This window comes from Echinops telfairi, unplaced genomic scaffold (assembly GCF_000313985.2).
Source record: "Echinops telfairi isolate 266 unplaced genomic scaffold, ASM31398v2 ScPeMD7_7457;HRSCAF=8495, whole genome shotgun sequence".
NCBI lineage: Eukaryota > Metazoa > Chordata > Mammalia > Afrosoricida > Tenrecidae > Echinops > Echinops telfairi.
The window spans coordinates 16,539,628-16,561,723 of NW_022111357.1; the positions used below are offsets into that span (position 1 = coordinate 16,539,628).

At 41.7% G+C, this 22,096-nt stretch overlaps 1 protein-coding gene across 4 annotated transcripts in view; it reads right to left on the bottom strand.

The window, feature by feature from the left end:
• Positions 1 to 6,326: 6,326 nt before the first annotated feature.
• Positions 6,327 to 22,096, bottom strand: part of PHACTR4 (phosphatase and actin regulator 4) — an 85,997-nt gene continuing 70,227 nt past the window's right edge. For all 4 annotated transcript variants that reach the window (XM_045299066.1, XM_045299067.1, XM_045299068.1 and 1 more), the window contains 8 exons: positions 20,017 to 20,596; positions 18,490 to 18,680; positions 17,633 to 17,786; positions 14,247 to 14,302; positions 13,053 to 13,114; positions 11,529 to 11,666; positions 10,729 to 10,805; positions 6,327 to 6,976 (listed from right to left, as the gene is read on the bottom strand). In XM_045299066.1, coding sequence (XP_045155001.1) covers positions 6,961 to 6,976; positions 10,729 to 10,805; positions 11,529 to 11,666; positions 13,053 to 13,114; positions 14,247 to 14,302; positions 17,633 to 17,786; positions 18,490 to 18,680; positions 20,017 to 20,596 — 1,274 coding nt within the window. In that variant the 3' untranslated portion in view covers positions 6,327 to 6,960. The remainder of the gene's footprint in view (positions 6,977 to 10,728; positions 10,806 to 11,528; positions 11,667 to 13,052; positions 13,115 to 14,246; positions 14,303 to 17,632; positions 17,787 to 18,489; positions 18,681 to 20,016; positions 20,597 to 22,096) is intronic.

Sequence of the window (22,096 nt, forward strand, 5' to 3'; positions counted from 1 at the left end):
ACGTAGCTAGGAACGCGGAGGCAGGGATTTAGGCAGGGCCAGTCCCCACAGGTTTAGCAAATGAAAGACAACACTTAACTAGGAAGCAGCCAAGTTCGGCTCCGTGGCTGAGGCTATGGCCTTAATGGCCACCGGCTCCCAACAGACAAATTCATGCTAAGTACGGTCATCACGGGCATCACGGCCGGACTGTACTGCGTAGAAACCTAGTTAATGAATCTGTGTTATTAAGGAACCCTGGTAGGGGCGTAAACGCCAGGGGCTTAGCTGCTAACCTGGCCACCTACCAGAAAACCCTATGGGGTAGTTCTACTCGACCAAATGGACTTATGAGTTATAAAGACTAGGCTATCACCTAAGAATGACCTTGATGAAGATGTAAAAAGTATTTTATTACATCTCGACCAAAGTAGCCATCGTTTTAATATTCTATGTGACAAAATGGCGAAGTACACATTTTGTTTCCAGGGAAAGTACTTAAATGATCAATTGAATTGGAAGTTAAATAGTCACATTTCCCACTGAAGACCATTTATGCTTGCCAGCATGGCTGATGTCTTTTTCCAGTTGTTTATTTGCATAAGAATACATTTTCTTCCAATACTTAAACTAGCACTAGGGATTAAGAGTTACTGGCTGTTCTTATTCCCTGAAACTCTCGGGCAGTGGTTCTCAACCCTCCAAATGCCATGACCCTTTAATACAGTTCCTTCCTCATGTGGTGGTGACCCCCAACCATAAAATTATTTTCGTTGCTACTTCATAACTGTCATTTTGCTACTGTTATGAATCATTATGTAAATATCTGATATGCAGGATGTATTTTCATTGTTACAAATTGAACGTAACTAAAGCGTAGTGATGAATCACAAAAACAATCTGTAATTATATATTGTGAAATATTTATTTCTAATTATGAATAAATTAAGCATGGTGTAGCATGGGTAACAGTCTTTACATGGGGTATGTGGACATATCTGCCTGGACCTACTTGGAGACGGATAGAGGAATGGTGTCTTGGTTCCTAATAACATTGGAAATAACGTGTTTTCCAATGGCCTGAGGCGATCCCAGTGAAAGGGTTGTTCGACCCCCAAAGGGGTCGAGACCCACAGGTTGAGAACTGCTGCCCTAAGGAGTCTGTCGTGACCATGACTGCTACATGAGGTAGAGTCTACAGGAGGTAGAGTCTATGGGTGGGAAAGTGTTGCACTATGAGGTCTTCATCAGTATGTGATTCAGCAGACCTGAGGAACAGAGAGAGAAAGTCTATGGGCAGCTGACCCACTTCCTTCAACTGAAAAGTGTCATCGAGGGACTTGAAGAGGCGAAGCCCTGGGAGTTAGGCATGCGCGTGCATTTAGGCTGTAGCACCTTCATTGACACAGTGCTCCCAGTCACTTTATGGAGCTCCATGGCCCTGAGGTATGGTTTTTTACTTGGAGCTGACATTGAGAGAAGCACTCAAGTTCATTGATTGCAAGAGCTCTCTCCTTACAGAGCTCAGCAACAGCCTTACCAAGAACTCCAGGAACATCAAGGCCCATATTCACAAGTTACTGGAGGGACTTAGAGAGCCACAGGCCTACAGGATTCCCCCCAAATATCTTGCCACCGACTTCCCCTGACGTTAAAAACCTGAAGCAAAAACAAAACAAAAACCCGAGTGAATACAGAAGCAGTTTTGAGAATCCAGCTGTTTTCTATCAAGCTAGCTATGAAAGGGATTTGTTAGACAGACAAAAGCGGCCTACCGCTCTTCTCACTGATTTTTATGAGTTTTGCTTTCCCTAAACAAATTTTAACACATTTTAAAACTTTCTGTTTTAAGTTCAGTATATTACCTATCAAGAGATATAACTCACAGAAACAAAAGTTCTTTGGGGTCCTCCATGTTTGTGAAGAGGCCCCAAGAGGAAAATGTTTGAGAACTGGAAGTTTAGAAGACGATGATTCTGTTAGTTAGCATTGAGTCCCTTTTTAAGTACTCGTTCGACATTTACTTAGTGGGTATGTGTTTGTGCTCAAAAAACCCCCAAACTTTCTGCCACTGTCCATTCTGACTACGGAGCCGTGGTGGTATAGTGGTTACGCTAACTGCAAGGTCAGCGGTTCAGAACCACCAGCCTCTGTGAAGAAGAAAGAGGGTTTTTCACTCCCGTAGAGTTAAGGTCTGGGGAGCCCACGGGGCAGTTCTATCCTGTTCTACTCAGAGGGTGGCTAGGAGTCTTTGTGCTAGACACTGGGACTTCTGAAATAGAACAGAGACGTTGTCGGTCCTCTACAGCTTACCACATCTGGGAAAGAGAGATGAGGGCAAGTTGTACTAGTGCTTGTGAGTGCTGTATGGATGCTTTGTACAAACCATTCTCAGCAGACGGAGGATGTGAACAGTCTGCTGAGGGCTGAGAGGACGTCACTTCTCCCTGTTGTTTGTGACCGAGATTGAATCATGGTGACCCCGTGCACGCTGCGTAGCGTGCTCCAGAGTTGTAACCTTTTAAGAATACTGGGTTTTTACTGAAGGCGCACACAACAGTTTAGGTTCCCATTCAACAACTTCTGGACAAGTTGTTTCCTTATATTTTCATCTTTGTTTTAAAATAATTGTTGACCATTTGCTTTTATATAGGTCTACAGTGTTGTTTTGTGAGCCAATTTGTTATTAGCTGCAAAGTGACCTTGTTGGGGTTTTGTTTGAAGGGTACCTCAGGGCAATAGTTTTGGGAAGTCCTCCCATCTCTAGTAGGACTTTTTTGGAATGTGGGGTTCTATTCCATAATTGTTCTCCCATTCTACCAGGGTCCCTTTTTTGTGGCCCTGATCAGAAAGGTCAGTGGTGGTATCTGGGCACCATCTAGTTCTTCTGGTCTCAGGGTAGATGGACTGGGGTTCTTATTGTTGAGTCTCTGGTTTCCTTTTTTTTTGCCCCAGATTAAGTAGAGATCAATACTTTCATCAGTGATTTTTAATCTGCTCAAGGTTTGGCTTGTGTTTCTACCACTTACTAATGTGTGTGGTGTGCTGTGAGCATCATAGGCAAGAAATTCATTCTCTTGATTCTTTTGGGATTCCTCAATTCATTCTTTGTTGGAAAATGGATAAATGATAAAAAAAAAATTGTATAGCCCCACACCTTATATAAAAGAACATGGTCCAGAAATAATGAAAATGAGTAAAGCCACCTTAGATGCACTTTGGATGTTCACATGAACAGGGAGTAAGGTTTGAGCTTCCTCACTTTCCGAAATGTGTGGTTAGGGTCCAAACAACTCACAAAATACACCCAGCTCCGTGAGCTACAGGCTGGGTAGGTAGCATGTGACAGACATTTGGAGAGGTTAATCTTGAAAAGATCTTGTTGGAAGACCAGATTAACTGTCATTGCACCTTTGTCCCTCTTATGGGTGAGATTAGATGGAGGGACTTCACGATAACATTAATATTTCATTTTATTGTGTTGGATGAGAGAGCAAATTAGTTTCCAGTTCATTAAGTGTTTAGAGGAACCTGACAGCGGAGTGGTTACTTGTTGGGCCACAGTTAGAGACCACCAGCTGCTCCTTAGGAGCAAAATGAGGCTTTCTGTTCCCCTAAAAGCACTGGTTCCCCACCTGTGGGTTGCGACCCCTTTGGGAGGGCGATTGACCCTTTTACAGGGGTTGCCGATTCATCACAGTAGCAAAATGACATTTATGAAGTAGCAATGAAAATAATGTTATGGTTGGGGGTCACCACCACGAGGAACTGTATTAGAGGTAGTTTGAGAACCACTGCCTTAGTCTTGGAAACCCACAGGAGTGATTCTACCCTATCCTACAGGGTCACTCTGAGTTGAAAACGACTCATTGGCAATGTTGTGTTTTAGTGTTTAGGATTTCCAGGAAGGCCCGCATGGAGCTGAATAGTGTTTGTTGACTGTGGATGATGTAAGTATACACGATGGCGAGTCAGATCGGTGAAACACAGGGGCCTGGCCATGGCTATTTCTATTTGAGTATTTACCAAATGCCTTGAGGGAATGAACCCCAGGGTCTGGGGGCTTCGGACAGTGTAGATGTAGGAAGCTGATGACCTGAGCAGTTTTGAATGCTGGATTTAACCTCTGATAAAGGGCAACATGCTAGAAACAAGGCCACTCTCTGAAGTGACAAGCAGTGAGTCAGTGCTGAGACCACCTGGATTGACTGGGCTGCTTGCCGGAGAGACGTGCATGACGGCAACAGTCCTTTCCTGACGCCACCTGAAGGCGATGGTGTCCAGACTTGGTAAATCCTTGGAAAGGGACTAGAGCCGGTAGGGACCAAATATAGAAAGAGTGGTTACATAATTTGCTTTCACCTTGGGGAAGTAATACTATCACTTAATTTGGGATAAAGCAGCCCATGTAACATCTGGCACATGGATGACATTCAAGTTGCCTTCCTCACTTATTTTCATACACATGCACAAACAGACACAAACATGACCCACTCTCACCTCCAGCTATATTTAATGTGCTTTTTATTATTCTTTTTACCTCAGTGACCTCTCACTGAGTGTCTCATGTCATATTTTAGGGCCTTTAAAAAAATAGCTAAACTCATTTTGGAATAGGGAAGGACTTAAAAAACACAAACATTTTACATTTCTTTTAACTTTAAAATACTTTAATAATTAATATTGATATGAAGACTGATATACAACACAATTATTTATTTTACAAGGAGATTCTGTACATCATGGAAATATCTTGAAGTACATTATGTTTTTGTTTCTTTACATTATGAGTGTGAATTGTTAATTACAGGGACAGAAAAAAGAAGATTTATTAAAATCACAAAACACCTAGAAAGACTTGACCTCCCCAAAGTGTCTTGCTTCAAAGGAGCACAAAGGAGATGAAAGATGAATGGACTCCCTTGGTGGCACAGAGAAGGCAGGTAAATCTGTTTCAAGGTTGGCACATTAAGAAAAAGGCAGTTTCCAAAGGAAGGATTTCAAAGTGTCATAGCACACCACAAAGATGCTGGCATCAGCCAGCGAGTTTTCAAGCCAACAGGAAGGAAAGGTGAGAAGTTAGCAGATAATGTGTGGCCACCTTACAGACCAACCACCACCGACCGATACACCGTCTCCCCTCAGTTACCCTAACGTGCATGTGTCCCACAGAGCCGCAGACCCGTCTCTCGCTGGAATCATTAGCCCAACGGACAGGAACTGAGGAGCACACATTCTCTGGGGGGCTTCTTACCACACACACAAAAGATACTGCCTTCAAGGTCACTTCAGCTTTTTCGTTTTGATCTAATATTCTGATTCTTCACCAAATTTTATGCTGACATGAAAGGAGAAAAAAAAGAAAAAGAAAAATCTAGGACAGGAGTTCAAACAGAACTAAAGCCACGAAGCACAGACTATATCAGAAGAAACCTAGTAAACAGTTAACATTTCCTGACCATTAGAGAAAAAGCCACCACATTCAAGTGCAGGAGCGACTGTTTCCTCCACTTCGTGTGCATAGGAATTAGAGGGAAACAGCGAGGCTGTATGGTTTTCTGTAAAAATCAAAGCAAGTGAAAAGCTTGTATATCAGGATATTATTATTTATATTACAAATACAAAAGAGGTGGGGTTGAACAAATGTCCAGGCAGCAATGACAGTGGCTATAGCTTGGAAGAGGAGGGACGTGGCAGAAACTGCACAGAGGTTCCGCAAGAGGATCAGTGTTTGGAGCCGAGGAGGAGCACTTGAGAAGAAATCCCAACCAGTCGCCTCTGGTTGCAAACCCCCACCCCACATCCCTTCAGCCCAGGTGTGGGGCCAGTGGCATCGGAGTGCTCCTCCAGAACGGCAACACCTGTTTCTGGAGGAGGACCGGCTCCTGGTCAGCGCGACGCAGAAGGATCACTTGGTACACAGAAAGCACCACAGCCTATACAATTTCAGTCCGTTTTCTGCCAAGTTGGCATTACTATGAAGGCTTTTTAATTTTGTTTTTGTATACAGGAAATATATACACTTTCTTATTTTATGACTTTAAACCCGGTTTCAGCTTAGACTCTTTCACAGAGAGAACAAAAGTCTCCATATTTCTTTACAACTTTTTGTAAAAAATTAGGGGGAATCTATGCCCCAAAGGGGAAACATACTGGCTCCTGAGTTTCTTTTCAGGCTTGAGTGCCAGAGGAGGAATATATTGCTATGTTCTAAGAGCTTTCTCTCCCCACTGCTGTTGAGCTGAATTCTAACTCAGAGTGAACCCACAGGGCAGAAGAAAACTGTCTCATGGGGTTCCCAAGGCTACAAATCCTATGGAAACTGACTGTCACATCTTTCTCCCACGAGCACTGGTGGGTCTGAATTGCAGATTTTTCCGTTAGCAGCCTAGTGCTTAACCACTGTGCCACCAGGACTCCCTATAATAGGAGAAGCACATTGCTTTTCAACTGACATGCCGGTTCCCTGGGGTGTGTGAAAGTTCCCCTTGGAGGTGGGGGGCTCTTGCCAGAAGACCCAGGGCCTCTAGTGCCCCACTGTCAGTTAGAACTGATGGCTGGAACTCAATGCCTACCAAGTGGTCTCACAGCCAGGGCAGGGGAGGTAAGGCCATCCGTGTGAACTGTGCCTTGGCACAGGCGGTCATCTTGAGGCGAGGTGTGGTGCAACCAATAAAACTCGGAACTTGCAGATTATCCGGGACTTTGGTGGCTGGTGAGGGAACCCCTCAAATATGGGGCAATGTAAAAAGATTAAAAAATATAGACATGTTCAGTTGCGCCCCAAGGGCAGCACGGGAAAATCCATTCCAGTGAAATGCTACATTCATAGAAGTGCTATTTAGCCCTGAACCGGACCCCTTGGACCCGGTGTGGCCTGGGAGGCTGGGGAGCACTGATGTCCCTCAATGTCATGCTGGAGGACGAAGCAGCAAAGCTGCCAGTTTCAGGGTTGTCATTTAGTTCTCCCAAATTTCAGCATCATGGGCGATGGTAGCTAAAACAGAGGAGCACAAAGAGTCAAGTTACCACAGAATGTAGCTGCTTTGTTATTGTTAAATCTGCAGCAGTAAAATGCTACACCATAAGTTAAAACAAAACCAACTCTGCCTTTGCTTCCTGTAGCATCTGATGCTCCCACCCCTCCCCTTCCTTTCAGAAACTCTTGGCTTCCATGAGGCTATTACCCCTTAGTTTTCTTTCTTCCTCTTCATTGCTTTCCCTCAAATACTTTTCTGATTCTTTCCCCTCTGCCCACCCTATGAATAAAAAAAAAGCATTTTCCCCACTGTCTTATTTCATAAACTTGTATTTTTTTTTTAAACATTTTATTAGGGGCTCATACAACTGTTATCGCAATCCATACACACATCAATTGTGTAAAGCGCATTTGTTTTCATTCTCAAAACATTTTCTCTCCACTTAAACCCCCGACATTAGGTCTTCATTTTTCCCCTCCCTCCCCCATCACCCCTCCCTCAATAAACTTGTATTTTCAAGTCTTGCTTTTCTCCTGAACTCTAAGGCTGGATATCCAATTATTGTCTCAAGAATGTAATTTATTTTTAATACGTTTACTGTCTGCTCTCCTCTTTTAGGATATAAGCCATTTGGGGACAAGGCCTTTCTCTCGATCCCTGCTGCACTCACTCCGAGCAACCAGCATGGTTCCCATCATATACTCTCCCTCACCGCCACTGGCCACTGAACCGATTCTGATTTGGAGCGACCCGACAGGACCGGGTAGAACTGCCCCTGTGGGTTTCTTTTTTTTTTTAAATCATTTTATTAGGGGCTCACACAACTCTTATCACAATCCATACACACATCAAGTGTGTAAAGCGCATTTGTACATAATTCTCAAAACACTTCCTCTCCACTTAAACCCCCGGCATTAGGTCCTCATTTTCCCCCTCCCTCCCAACCCCCCTGTGGGTTTCTGAGACTAACTCTCCACATGAGTGGACAGCCTCCTCTTTCTACCCCAGAGTGGGCTGGTGGTTTCTAATCACTGACCGTGCAGTCAGTGGTCCAACCTGTAACCACTACACCACCAGGGCTCTATCCTATAGTAGGTGCTCAATACATAACAACTAAATAAATGTCCTAAAGTGTAGTAACCCCAAACTGTTTCAAAGCCTTCAAATGTTAGTTGTTCGATTCCACCCAGAGGTATCTCTGAAGAAAGGGCTGGCAATCTACTTCTAAAAGGCCAGTCCTTGATGACACTGCAAGGCTCTATTCTGACACACCTCGGTGGCTGTGACTCCACCGCAACTTGATGGTGACCGGAATATTTTTTACCTAACAGACCACGGAATCTTGTCTCTCCTATGATCAAAACGTCTTTCAAGTCCCTTTTGTACTGTCAGTGCCCTGATTTGGGCTAGCCTGTCATTTATAGGAATACTTCAATCACTTTGCACTGGCTTCCTCGCAGCTAGTGCCCTTCTCCTTCCACCCGACCACCAGAGTACATTGCGAAAGACAGAATTCTCTGCTCATAAACTTCCAATGACTTGAACATCCTCACAGAAGTTTTAAAAAAACTTTCATGTGTAACCTCGACCGACTTTTTGGGTTCATCTTCCTCCACACACCCTCTGCTCCACCCACATTTCCTGTTACCCATAAACAACAGGCATTTTCTGCCTCCCATGGCCTCGCTTCTGGGTCTGCTTACTCTGCTATTTCCTTCCTTTTCATCCAGATAAATTCTCTTACCGACTCTAAGAGCCAGCCCGTACTAGGGGCTTCAAAGAGTTACTAGAAAACCGAAACTAAGAGATAATAGAACTTCCCCACAAACTTTTCAAAGCCTCATTGTGAGTCACCTTTTCTGACTCTTCCTTTATCAACGACTTAGTCCTGTCCCTTCATTCGTGGTCACTAAAGCACTTGACCATCGTAACAACAAAAATAACCGACATCGCTAAGAAATGGTGGGGCGGAGGTATGAATCCTGGTAGACAGACTGGAGTATTTATATTTGGATATTGACTGTATTGCATGTAGTAATACACAAACCCTTTCCCAGACTAGACCAATCACTCCTGGCAGACAAGTAACGCTGATCACTCATGTTTGCACTTCGGTCGGTGTCTTGCATGGTGTTTTTGTTGTTCTCTCACATCAGGGCTCAGTACAAAATAAGTCTGTGGTCAAAATTACAGTTTACCCATACCCCTATTCCTTACTCATTAATTATTTCATTATTCGACATTTCAGATTTACAATAGTAAAAATATACTATCCAACTGTTTTGCACATTGACATTGTATGTCTGGCGTGATGAATGCTGAGGTGTGAGGCAAAACTAAGAACTGGATGTGAGGGTTAAAGTCATGTCAAGTCAGCTTGGCATGGCCACGATTCTCAGTGGTTTGGCAGTTAAGGAATGATATCATTTTGCAGTTATGTAATATTATCTTGTAGTTATAAATTACATCCTTATGTAACTGCATATATATATCATTACAAATCAGTAATCATCCTCCATTTGGTGATCTGATGTGGCCATACTCTATTTTCCTGTAAGGCCAATTTTTGTACAATGACCTAATTTTTAGAACCAAACCATGCTAGTAAGTGAGGAGTGGGTGTTTACTAACGAAAGACATCTTCAAAAAAATCTTATTTTCCAATTTTCCTTGTTCTTTATACAGCAAACCTCATATTTGTCATCGCATCTTCTTTGTTAGTTTCTTCACAAATGCTCTGACAATCACATAAAGATACTTTCGAAGCCCCAAATCCAATTGCAGCATCCCCATGTAAACTGTTCAAATGTCAAAGAGCACGGTAAAAGAGATTTTAGCAGCTGTACTTAGGTTAGAATGTAACCCTTGTAATTTGAGCTCCCTTTGGATTAATTCTAATGTAAAAATATTCTCTGCTTTCTTTGGTCATTGTTGTGGGTCTTTGTTGTGCATGTTTTTCTGTGTAGGGAAGTCAGGAAGGGTGGGTCTATGAAGACAGCAGCTGGATTAGTAATTGCCTGGGACACGGAAGGGAAGGGAGGGGTGGGGGAAATGAGGAGAGTCAACAGCAATGGGCCCGAGAAACAAGAGCGTGCTCCAAAGGTGACGGCGGTGGCCACTGCACAGCCCTTTTAGCATGTCTCAGCTACTCAACTGTATGATATGCTAATTAGAGCTCAATAAAACTAGGCCTAAAAAAGAGACTTTCACATTAATTCCCCTGGCTGGCTGATGTTTAGATATTGGATGGATCATTAATCATAAAATGTTATTATGAATCAAATGATTCCTTGGCAAAAAGATAGCTAATTCAAGAGGTTTATATTCTAAATTGGTAGGATTAATTGTGGAAGAAAGAACTGAAACCAGAAAAAGTGACAAAATGTTTTCAGTCTTGTAGAATCTCCTCATATATAACCTGTGGCGGGTTACATTCCCCCACCCATTCATTTCTTGCTCCCAAACCTGCTCCTTCAACTGACTAGCAATTTTACTGAACTCTTCGGAGTTTCGGTTTCTTCATTTATAAATGGAGATATTATTATTAGTTGCACTTGTTAAAGATTAAATAAGAAAATATACATTAAATGCTACACTCAGAATAATTTTTCTCATCTCTTTCTCCTAAGGTTGCTTCTTGCAATCACCAGCGAGTAGGCGACCTTACAACTCCATCATTAGAGTCCTTCATCTCTGACTTGTGTGCTTATCCGCATGTTTTCAGGGGCTCCACTTAGCTCTTAATACTTGGGTCTTTTTAGAGTCTTACCGTGTAAAATGTTTGCTCTCTTCATGAACCTCCATCTCAGAGCTTTTAAATTCATTTAGTTCTTTTCTTATGGCAGCCTGTGGAGATGAAACAAACATGCTGTACTATCCTTTCCGTTTGTCATACTCTAGGAATGAGATTTGTTGTCTCTTAACTGTCTCTACTTTTTGAGTCAACCAAACCTCACTGGGGAACCAAGGAAAGGGAAAGAAGCCAAGTCAACAGTGAACTCAGCTCTGAGCTGCTTCTCTAACATCTTTCCCAATGCCATTCCCAAGAACTCTAAACTCACCATTTAATCACATCCTTGAAAAACCAGCAAGAATCATGGAGATTCTAGCTTTTATAGTACCCACAGACTACAAAATGTTCTCCTCATGACAATAGTAAATTGCATAGTTACTCAAATACATCCCCCAAACAAATCTGATGTGCTTTATTTTCTCCAAGTTATTTTTCTATCCTCTGGGATGCTGTGCAGATTTTCTTTTCTTTGGTTACATTTTGTGTCCTGATTTGAAATTTAATGTTATCTGAAAACCAGAAGCATTGTTTATGATTATTCCTCCTTTAGTTAGCATCTCCATCCACCACCATCAAGCTACTTCTGGCTGATAGCAAGCCTGCAGGACAGAGCAGAAGTGCCCCACAGGGCTCCCAAGGCAGGGAAGCTGACTGGTGGGTTCAAACTGCTGACCTTTGGGTTAGCAGCTGAATGCTTTAACTCCTACAGTTAGGAGTTAAAGTGTGCTGAATCCTTCAAACAAAGAAAACATTTTAAAAGCAAGCTTTCTAGTTACCTTGTCAGCAGGGGTCAGTTTGGTCCAAGGTTTGTCGGCGCGCCGGTCATAATCTTGAGCATCTGTTACCTCGACATATTCATTAAACCTCAGAATCTTCCTGGCCAGCAGTTCGGCCACAGTTGGCCTTTGACTGAGCTGAAAGAAATGGAACTTCTTAGTTTGCTGTGCCTGGAATTAGGCATTAATCACAAATTCCAATGACCTCTAACTCAGGGCTCCCTCCTGCAGTGCACACTGGGATCAGCTGGGTAGCTGTAAATACTTCTGATGCCTGGGTTCTACGCGGAGAGATTCTGGACACACGAGATTTTTTTAAAAGCTCCTCAGTACACAGATAAGATCAAGAACCACTACTCTCATCCAGTGCTTCTCCAAATTAAATGTTTACTGCTGCAAAGTGGGTCGGGATAAGGCCTGAGAATCTGTCTGCGAACCACATTCTGGATAGCAAAGCTTTTATTGTTTATGGAAAGGGCTAGAGCCATAAATACATATACAAATGCACCAGAAAATGCACACATTGGAAATGAGAGCAACATTTATTAGTGGATATTATCAAGTGAACATTTCTTAACATAATCTCCAAGGTAGCGGATTCTTGAAACATGAGTTGAGTCTGCATGGATGGGTAATCTGCTGAGGCTGAAGGCACTAAGTGCTTCCAGAGCTCCTAACTAGGCTCACTTTAACAAGGGCACTTATTCTGGCTTAGCAAGGAGAAGTGAGAGAAGTCAGGAAGAGAACTTAGAACAGATCAGAATATATGGGAGGCAATTATAACTTATTTTAAACAATAAAAATCGCTGCCATTAAGTGGCCTCTGACTTACACGGACTTTATAGAGAGAGGGCTTTTGAGACCATATATCTTGTTGGGAGCAGAGAGGCCAGGCTGTCTCTCATGGGATAGCTGGTAGGTTTGAACTGTCAACTTTGTAAGTAGCAGCCCAATGCTTATCTCAACAGTAGCACCACCAGGGCTCCCAATAACCCAGTACAGAAAGAAGTGAGGGATTAACTCCAGGGTTTAAAAGCTCACATAGGCCTGGAACAGAAAGGATCCTTTCCAAATGGTTTCGCACCAAGAAGAAATCAGTTTTTTGACACATGTCAGGTTCTACTAAGGGTCAGTTCAAGGTAGTTCTTCCTTTGATTATAAACCAACCAAAAATAAATAAATAAATAAAACAACCAGCTTGTTTTACAAAGCAAGTACTACACTGTCTTATTACAGTCTATACTCCAACAGGCTATGATTAGCGCTTACATCTATCAAAGGAGAATGAAAATGTATTTAATCAAATATACACTGGGCATCTTCTTGTGCCAGGGCTTCTCTAAACATTTAAAAACAAACAAGCTTTTGATAATGTGCTGTTTCCTCGATTTGTAGTCTGTTTTAATTTTCGGTGCGACCTATGGGACTTCAAGTCAAACTAATTTTTTTCTAGCAAACATGTCATCGAACTCCACAGCATTCAGTCAACAGAAGGCAGCTAACCAGACACCCAGGTGACAGTACCTTTCTAGTGAGGCGACGCTTTATCTCTCGCTTTTCAGCCTGACGATCAGCTTCATTTTTAGCTAAAGTTGAGAGTAAGAAAGAAAAATGATTACTTAAGAATGAAACTTTGCATAACTTCTTAGTAACTACAGTAAAGATATTTCTTACAATACTAACTGTGGAGATGGCTAATGACCATTTTCTTGCCAGACAGTAAAATCAAATACACAGGAGCAGAATAAGCCAGCACACGATGGTGCCAAATCTGGTCAGCTGCCTGTACTTTAATTACCCACAAGCTAAGTCTTCAGTTTCAAATGGCTACATTTTAAATGGCTTTATAACTACTTACATTAATAGCCTCCTTTTTATTTCTTCACCTGTGAAGCTGAAAATATTTACTATGTACTGGTTATGAAGCAGTCTATAGAGCCCTGCTCCAGAGAAAGCACTAAGCATGGAGAGTGGGGATCACACTGTTTAATGTGACAGGTCTGTAAAAGCTGCCACACATCAACAATGACTCACTGAGTTCTGTATATCCGAATAGAGTTGAGAGTATTGGGGGGGTTATTGGTCAGAAATTGGGCATGTACACAAGAATCTTTTGGGAAGACTACCCCTCTTCACTGAGGAGGTTTTTATGGCCAATTTTCACTCTATAACCAGAAAAAGTAAAACAAATCTGTACTAGGTTAAAAACACCATATCAAAAATTTAACTAGATACACAGGACACAAATGTGAATATAGGGATACCAAGAGATAAGAAAAATCTTAAGGGGCAAGGATAAGAGATGTAGGAAGACTTGCTGTACGTGGGATTTGTTTTAGACTCCAGTTCTCAGATCCCACTAGGTACTGGAAGGCTCCTTCCACGTGCTAAGTCGTGTATCTTATCTCCTTGAAGACAGACAGCCGGACCACACCTTTGTGTGCTCAAATGTCCCCAAATGCCCCTGCAGTCCCAGGATCCGGTGAGAACTTTATAACAAAACCTCCTGAGGCGTCTCCCAGCATACTAAACACAATGCTATCTTCTAAAGGAAGTTTGAAGGGAATTACATTTCTTCAAGGAAAAAGTTATCCAGTCCTTCCCTGGCTGGACTGCTCTGCTTGGCTCCCTGAGCAATGCTTCTCTAATTTGTGCAGCGCAGTCAAGTCAGAAACATGCAGAGAAAAGCTACACAACTTTGTTTCCACAATGACTTACGTTGCAGTATATTTCTCTGTTCCAGTTCTTCGGCTGTTGGTCTTTGGCTTAGTCGACTATAAAGGAGATACACGAGTTACTGTCAGTGTCAAATCTCCCGATCTTGTTTATAAAGATTTCTTTTTGGTCTTTGTTTATATTATAACCCACAAGTATAAAAAATAAACTTTCAACTTGATAATAGTTCATTTGCTTATCTGATTCACTTTAAATAAAAACAATGTTACAAGGAAAATATTAGTATAAATATGACAAGATAAAAAATAACTATATAGGCAAACAAAGTCAGGATTCTAGTTCAACTTCTGACACCAACTAGCCCCTATCACCATATACACACAAAAACATTTGTTAAGCCTTTTGCATTGAGTAGTTCGGATGCATAGTGTCTCTGTGGAGGGTTTCTGAGCCCATGAATCTTTACAGGAGCAGATGGCCTCATCTTTTTCCTGAGGAATGGCTGGTGGGTGTCAATAGCCAGTTCTGCGGTTAGTGACTTGGAAACACCTAACAGCACCAACAAGGTTAAAATCAACCCGAGGTCTGCTTTTGCAAGCAAAACTCTGTTCACGTTTTCATGAGTGACAAAATAAATCTACAGAAATTATATGAGTATATGTCCTACAAACCCTAAAACAAATACTATCTGGTCATTTACACGTTCACAAAAAATTGTGCTGACCTTTGTTTATACTCATAGATAGTGTAAGCTATTTTCCTTTTGGTATTTTCCAAATTTGTTATATTAAACATGTATTTCTTTACTTTTATACCAGGGGAAAAAGAACTAACAACTTTGCAAATCATAATTGTTATGCTTAATAGGGAGAATTGTTTTATTCCAATGACACAGTAATTGAAGGCTACAAGATCTCTTCCAAGGATCTGGAAACATGTCCAGTGGTTAAGACACAAATAGAAGGTCCCTGCTCTCACTGAGAATAAATAATGAGTATAGCAGTAAATACATAATGTGGATCTCCTCATGCAGAAACAATCAGACATGTAAATTTAGGAGCCTCCTATAAAATAAGTAGCCTGATTTTAAAAAACAATAGTGTCATAGAAACAAAAAAGGTGAAAGAATGGTTTCAGATTAAAGGAGATGAAAGAGATGATATGGACTGGATATACCATATCCAATTGGGGAGAAAATGTTATTTAAAGACATTATTTGCATGATGGGTGAAAATGAATATGGATTATCTACTAGACCAAAAATACTATCGATGTTAAATTTCTTGACTATGTGCAACGGTTATTTAAAAGAATCATGATGTCTGCAATTTATTTTCAAATGGTTCAAGGAAAAAGGCATGAGAGTGGGAACGAGAATGAGAATATATGCATACAATAAATGATGAAAGTCAATGTGGAGAGCCTAACAGTTTGGAAATCTATTTGAAAGATATACTTGAATTCGCTTTTGCAAACTTTCATGTAGTCAGAAATTGCTTTTCTTAAAAAATAAAATATTAAATAAGTTTAAAAACAGAACAAAAAGTAACAAGATCAAATATGAAATATCTGGACCTTAAGTGTCCAGGGCCACACTCCAGCCTCCCCTCAGATGACCTTTTGGTACCACACCCTGGTGGACATCACCTAAACCGGCTTCCATCTCCGTGTTCTGTGAGCTGCGACCATTGTCAGAGCCAGGGGAAATGCCCACTTCCCTTCCATCTAGGATCTCTTTGTAATGTCTCCCATGGACAGACCACAGAAGACGCACAGGCTGGCCATTATGTTTAAGGGAAGCAGTTGTATGATGGCCTGATGTCCGTCGTTTACTAAATTAATTTTTATTTTACCTAACTGTAGTCAGAACACCCCTGTGAATTTTTTTCCTTCATGGAGAGGAATCAGGCTGACAAAGTAACCATCACATGCTATCCTTTACTATTCCAAAACACTTGGTCAATAATGACTTTTTACTTTTAAATCGAGGTAAAGTTTATACACCATAAAACTCACCTCTTTAAAATATAGTCATGAGGTTGTACAACTGTCATCACTTTAATTCCAGAAAATTTTCTTCAGCCCCCAAAGACCTCACACAGGTCATGGAAACTACTAACCTGCATTTTTGTCTCTATGGACATTTTCTATAAATGAACAACAATCGACCTTGATTAATACAGGGGTTAGGTGCCAACCTCTTGTTCAGTTGAAAATGTGTGTGTAACTTAACAGTTGACTCTTTAACAATTTAAGTTTGAATTGCACAGGCCCATCTATATGTTGATTCCCCCTCTCCCCTCCCCCATTGCTACTGTAGTGAGCTCAAGTGTTGTATCAACTTAAAATTCATGTGATGCTAATCCTGTCTGCATGAACAGAGTTCATGATTCAAGTATAAATGGGCCTACAGATTAAACCTGTGGTGTTCCATGATCTTTTCTTCACTTTCTGAAGCCCCTCTGTAGGCAAATGATTACAATAAAGTCACACAGAATGATCTCAGAATCCAAAAAATATCTACTGGAAGACCTCGATTTGTCTTGAGGTACAGCATATACACAAACCCAGGTAGGAGGGGTAGGAGAGGAAAAAATATATATATAAATTCAAAATCATCTTATTGGGGGCTCGCATAACTCTTATCACAATCCATCCACCCATTGTGTCAAGCACATTTGTATGAAAATACAGTTTTATAAATGAATATCCTCAGCTAATTATTTTGTAAACATCAGAGGTTCTAACTCCTTCACCTCTCCATCAGCGTGAATGGGCAACACCTGTCTATATACTTGGAATCTTTTGGAAGCTGGCTTGCATTCATCTTTCCTTTGTTTTTAGTTCTTACTGATTTGAAAAATATACTACCATCTTGAAAGGAGGCAGGTACATGGAATGTATGAAGTAGATATTACTGAAAAAGAACGAAAAGGATGTGGTCTTTTACTGGATTGGTATCTGATGATTGAAGGGAAAAAAAAGTGACAAAAAATCTTGCTGCCTAGGGAACTTCCTGACTTTTCCAGAGAGTTTTGAAAAAATATTTCTAGCTCATGGTTTAAAGCTGGAGTATCATCTAGTTCTTTCAGCTCCAAGTTCATAGGGGTTTATCCAACTGTGTCCAACATGTACTTAAAAAAGTTATACTACTTCTCAAAAAACTAAATAAAAAACAACAACCAAAAAACTAAATACACTGCCACTGAGTCAATGCCAACTCACAGCCATCTTATAGGACAGGGTAGAACTGTCCCCTACTGTAACTCTTGATGGGAGTAGAGCGAGTAACCACTACCCCACCAAGGTTCCAACACCACTTCTCAGTCTTAAAAAAACATCAAGACAAATGAATGCCGCTCCACAAAGCAGTCCCACCTACATGTGCTTGCCCCACCCAATCAGGCCCCCTCCAAACCAAGGCCTACCGGATCAGTGTGTTCCCAATTTGGTGCCGTATTTCATTCCATTCCTCTTTGCTTTTCCGGGGCCATGAATTCAGGTTCATTTCTGGTTCACTGGGTCGCTGGTTCAACTTCATTGCCAGTGTGTCTTTCCTCTTCACTTTGTTGGCCAGAGCACCTTTGTGCAGGAGAAGAAAACAAACAGATACTTGAGGCTTGAAGTTAAAGGTTCAAGCTGGAGCCAGGCAAGCACTCGATCACACCACATCGCTCCCCACTTTGTGCTTGGTCTCCTAGGGCTGCAGTCAAATACAGAGGTGAGAAGAAGGCTGAAGATATCTAGCCATCTTTACAGGGAGATGCTCAGATGGGCAAGCACTGTCTTCTCCTCTTACCTGTCCTCTGCATACTTTCTCTTCAAGTTGCTGGAGGAGAAATAATCCCAGCATGGGACATCCCTTTGAGTTATAACAATGTTTTTGGATTTTTGTGTGTGTGCAATAACATGTCTTATACCTGTTTGAATAAACACTGCTCTTCCTTTTGAGGGAGCAGGAGTCTAGTACCCATAGTTACTTGTGTGCACGAACAAGGCTAGTTTTCTTTGCCTCATGAACATAAATGGGAAGAAAGCATCATCTTAGTTTTTTCAACAAAGCCCAACTACGAGCTTTTTTCTACTCTACATTCTTTCATGCCACCAAGGTGAAAAGTTGTTTAACCTAAAAGGGAAAAAAACCGATTTTCCTGGCTCCCTCTTGTGGGCTAGTTTTAGCAGTGGGATGGCACTGGGGCAGATTCCTTCACAGGGGATGACCCTTGCTCAAGTTAGCTTTGCCTGCAAAAGAACGTCCTCTTTTGCTCTCCCCACCCTTTCTTACTGTGTTGGCTTTCATCTTCATCCTCTTCATCTCGGTACTGAACGGGACCTTCTGAATCAGAGTCACTCTCCTTCTCTCCCTCGTGCTCCTGCAGACACTGTGGTAGCTCAGGAACGACTGAGGTAGGTGTCAGGTCTTCATTCAGCTCAGAGGGGTGGGCTGGCTGCTCCTCCTCTTCTTCATCGTCTGGACTAACAAATCAACATAATTATATTTCCTTTTCAGAAACGGGTAATGGAGTACCAAGACAAATAACAAGAACTACCGAAAAGTTCATGAATAAAGGAATTTATAATTCCTTCCTTTAAGAATCTTGTGAAGAATTTATAAAGCAAAAATTAACCTAAAGAAAGAAAAAAAAAAAAATTAACCTAAAGAGATGCCCCTTAATGACTACATGTGAGATGCAAGTTTGCTTTGGTTGCTTAAATGAGAAAACCGCACAGCATCTAACGCTGTGCCGAGCTCATGAAAGATACCCACATATCTAATCCATTTCCTCTGGTTTAACGATAGATTAGGACAATACAGAGGAGTAAAGAGAACTAAAGATGAAAACTGATGTCCCGTTTTATCCAAAACTAAAGTTCTCTGCCATCGAGTCAATTCTGTGCACCCGAACTCAACTGTCCTGGGAGTTTTCTCCTGAGGAGCGAATGGCGGGCTTTCAGCCCAAAGCGTAACCCACGACACCACGCCTTAACCCTCTTTTCACACTAGTGAGTAAGACTACAATTTAGATTAAGAATATGAAATAATATTACCAGCAAAATCAGAGTGAGTGTGGCAAATTAAGTAACATATAGAATGCTGCCATACTTAGCTTTATGACAGATTTTTAGTTAATAAGGTATCCTTCAACCTATCCTTCAACCTATCCAAGAGGGTCAATTTTTAATCACAAGTTGTCTGAATGTTAAAAGGATAAATAAAGTAAGTAAAGTAGCAATGCTGGTGTGAATGGACTTGCGTTCAGGGACAAATGAAAACGCAAATAAGAAGGCCGTTTCAGCCCAGGGGATGGGATCCTAAACTATATTTCAGAAGTTCTTTTTTCTAGACTTCCCTAATCTAGCAAGTTTGTGTGGCAGGTACTACTCCTGTCCATTTCTACACTAACTTCATTCTCACAACAAACCTATAAGGTAATTATTATTCCATTTACAGATGAAACAACTAAAGAGCAGAGAGGTTAAGTAACTTAGAATACTACCAGTTACTACATAAGTGGTAAAACTAGGATTTGAACCTCGGACTATCTTACTATTCCTTAGCACTATATTATACTGCTTCTCTTGCAGTATATAAAACTAGTGGTTTTGTTTTTTACATATACAAATTTGTAATTTTTATGCCATCATGGAACTCTATGACCTGGAAAAAACATTACAAAAATAAAAAAGTGTCCAAATCTGCCCATTTTCCTTTTAGTTTATTACCATTTTCTTTTTGTAAGGGCTATTTTCTAAGCAGGGGTACCTAGAGTACAGAAGGGGAGCGTAAGAAGAAAGGTTTAAAGGCACTCACACTTTCAGCATTTCAATAGTGATGGGAAGTGACCTGGTCCGACCCAAGGTACTGTTGTCCTCAGAGAAGCTGTCGCTGTTCTCGAAGAGCAATGAATGAGCTCTGTGAGAGCCCTCCAAGGGAGGCGTCATGGGCAGTGGGCTGGTCAGGGCCTGCTGGATTCGAATATGCAGTGGGAGTAGGGGCACCCTCAAGGGTACATGGGGTTCCCCAGAGCTATGCTCCAAAATTCTCTTGGATACTTCCTTTTTCTCCTCTTCTTGCTGGGGAACCTCGTGGGGTAGATCTAAGGGAGGTGGAAGCTCAATTTCTGGCACAACTTGACAAGCTGTCGAGGGGACTGGAAGGGAGCGCGGGGGCTCTGGAGGCACATGAGTAGGCAGCGGCGGGGATGGAGAAGGTGGGACCATGGGCGCTGCCACAGAGCCCACAGTCTTCTCTCTTGGATCACTTGGTGCTTTGGTGGTGGCAGAAGCAGACTCGGAGGTGGGTACCAAGGCTGACGGGATGCCTCTCTTAGGTGGTAAGGGTGGAGATGGTTTTGATAACGTACCACTATTTATTGCTTGGGACAGTTCAGCTGGAAAAAGAGCAACATCTCAATTAAACTTGACTTCACAATCTAGAGTTTGGCTCAGTCTTCTTAATCTTTTAGGCAAATTAAATAATTTCATAATATTGCTGTTACCTAGACATCTCATCCTCAAACAAAATTTATTTATCTAGGAAACCTATTAAATGTATAAGCAATGAAAGTAGATTACCACCTTAACATTTTAATGAGAATTAAAAAATAACATAATGAAATCTCAGTCTTATCACAAAGGCTATGATTTTTTAAGCAACCGACGATGCTTTTATATCCTTGGTTGTGTACCCTCCTTAGACCTACCTGAGGTGATGGGGGACTTACAGAAGGAAAATTGGCTGTCACAGAAATGGGGTGACTTGCCGTGATCGTACTTCACACTGGCATGGACTCAAAGCTATCATCTGTTGTTGTTAAGTGTCATCAGGTCGGTTCTGACTCAGTGATCCGATGCACAATGGAACAAAACCCTGCTCAGTCCTGTGCCACCCTCACAATTGTTCTTAGGTTTGAGCCCACTGTTGCAGCCATTGTGACAGTCCATCCTTCTGAGGGCCTTCTTTTTGCTGTTTCTCTACTTGACCAAGCATATGCTGTCCTCTTCCAGGGACTGGTCTTCCCTGATAACATGTCCCAAGTAAGTGAGGGAGTCTTGACATCTTCGCTTTGAAGGTGCATTCTGACCGAACTACTTCTAAGCAGATCTATTTGTTCTTTTGGCAGTCCAGGGTATTGTATTGGTTTTATCAAGCAGGGTATTTTCAGTATTTTTCACCAGCACCACAATCCAAATGCATCCATTCTTCTTTAGTCTTCCTTATTCAATGTCCAACTCTCACATATCTGAGGCGATGGAAAATACCATGGCTTGGGTCAGGAATACTTTCCTCCTCAAAGTAACAGCCTTTTTTTCAGCACTTGTTTTTACAGAGGTTGTGTGCAGTCGATTTACACAATGCTGTCTATCATTTGATCTCTCAACCGCTGCTTCTATGAGCATTGATTATGAATCCATGCAAGATTCAATCCTTGACAGCTTCAATCTATGAACTGATTTTTCTCCTGATGAAGACCAGTCCTGGGCTGATGATGATACCGGTAGTCACAGGACCTAGGACCTGCTGCTTTGGGCTTTTCACCTTGCCCACACAGGGCCTCTATGTACATATGTCCCTACCTTGAAAAAGGTAGGAAACCACTGGTCTAGAGAAGTGGTTCTCAAAGTGTAGTCATCAAACGGGCAGCATCATTCTAGGAACTTCTAGAAATGAAAATTCTCAGGCTCTATCCCAAACTTAGGAAGGCTTGGTAGTGCAGTAGCTAAAAGTGTTCAGTTGTTAGCTGAAAGGTCTGCGGTTTAAACCCACCATCCATCCATGAGAGAAAGAGGTGGCCGTCTGTTTCCATAAAAATTGATTGCCTTAGAAGCCCCATGGACCAGTTCTACTGGGTCCTGCAGGTTGGCTATATGCTGGAACGGATTTTACTGTA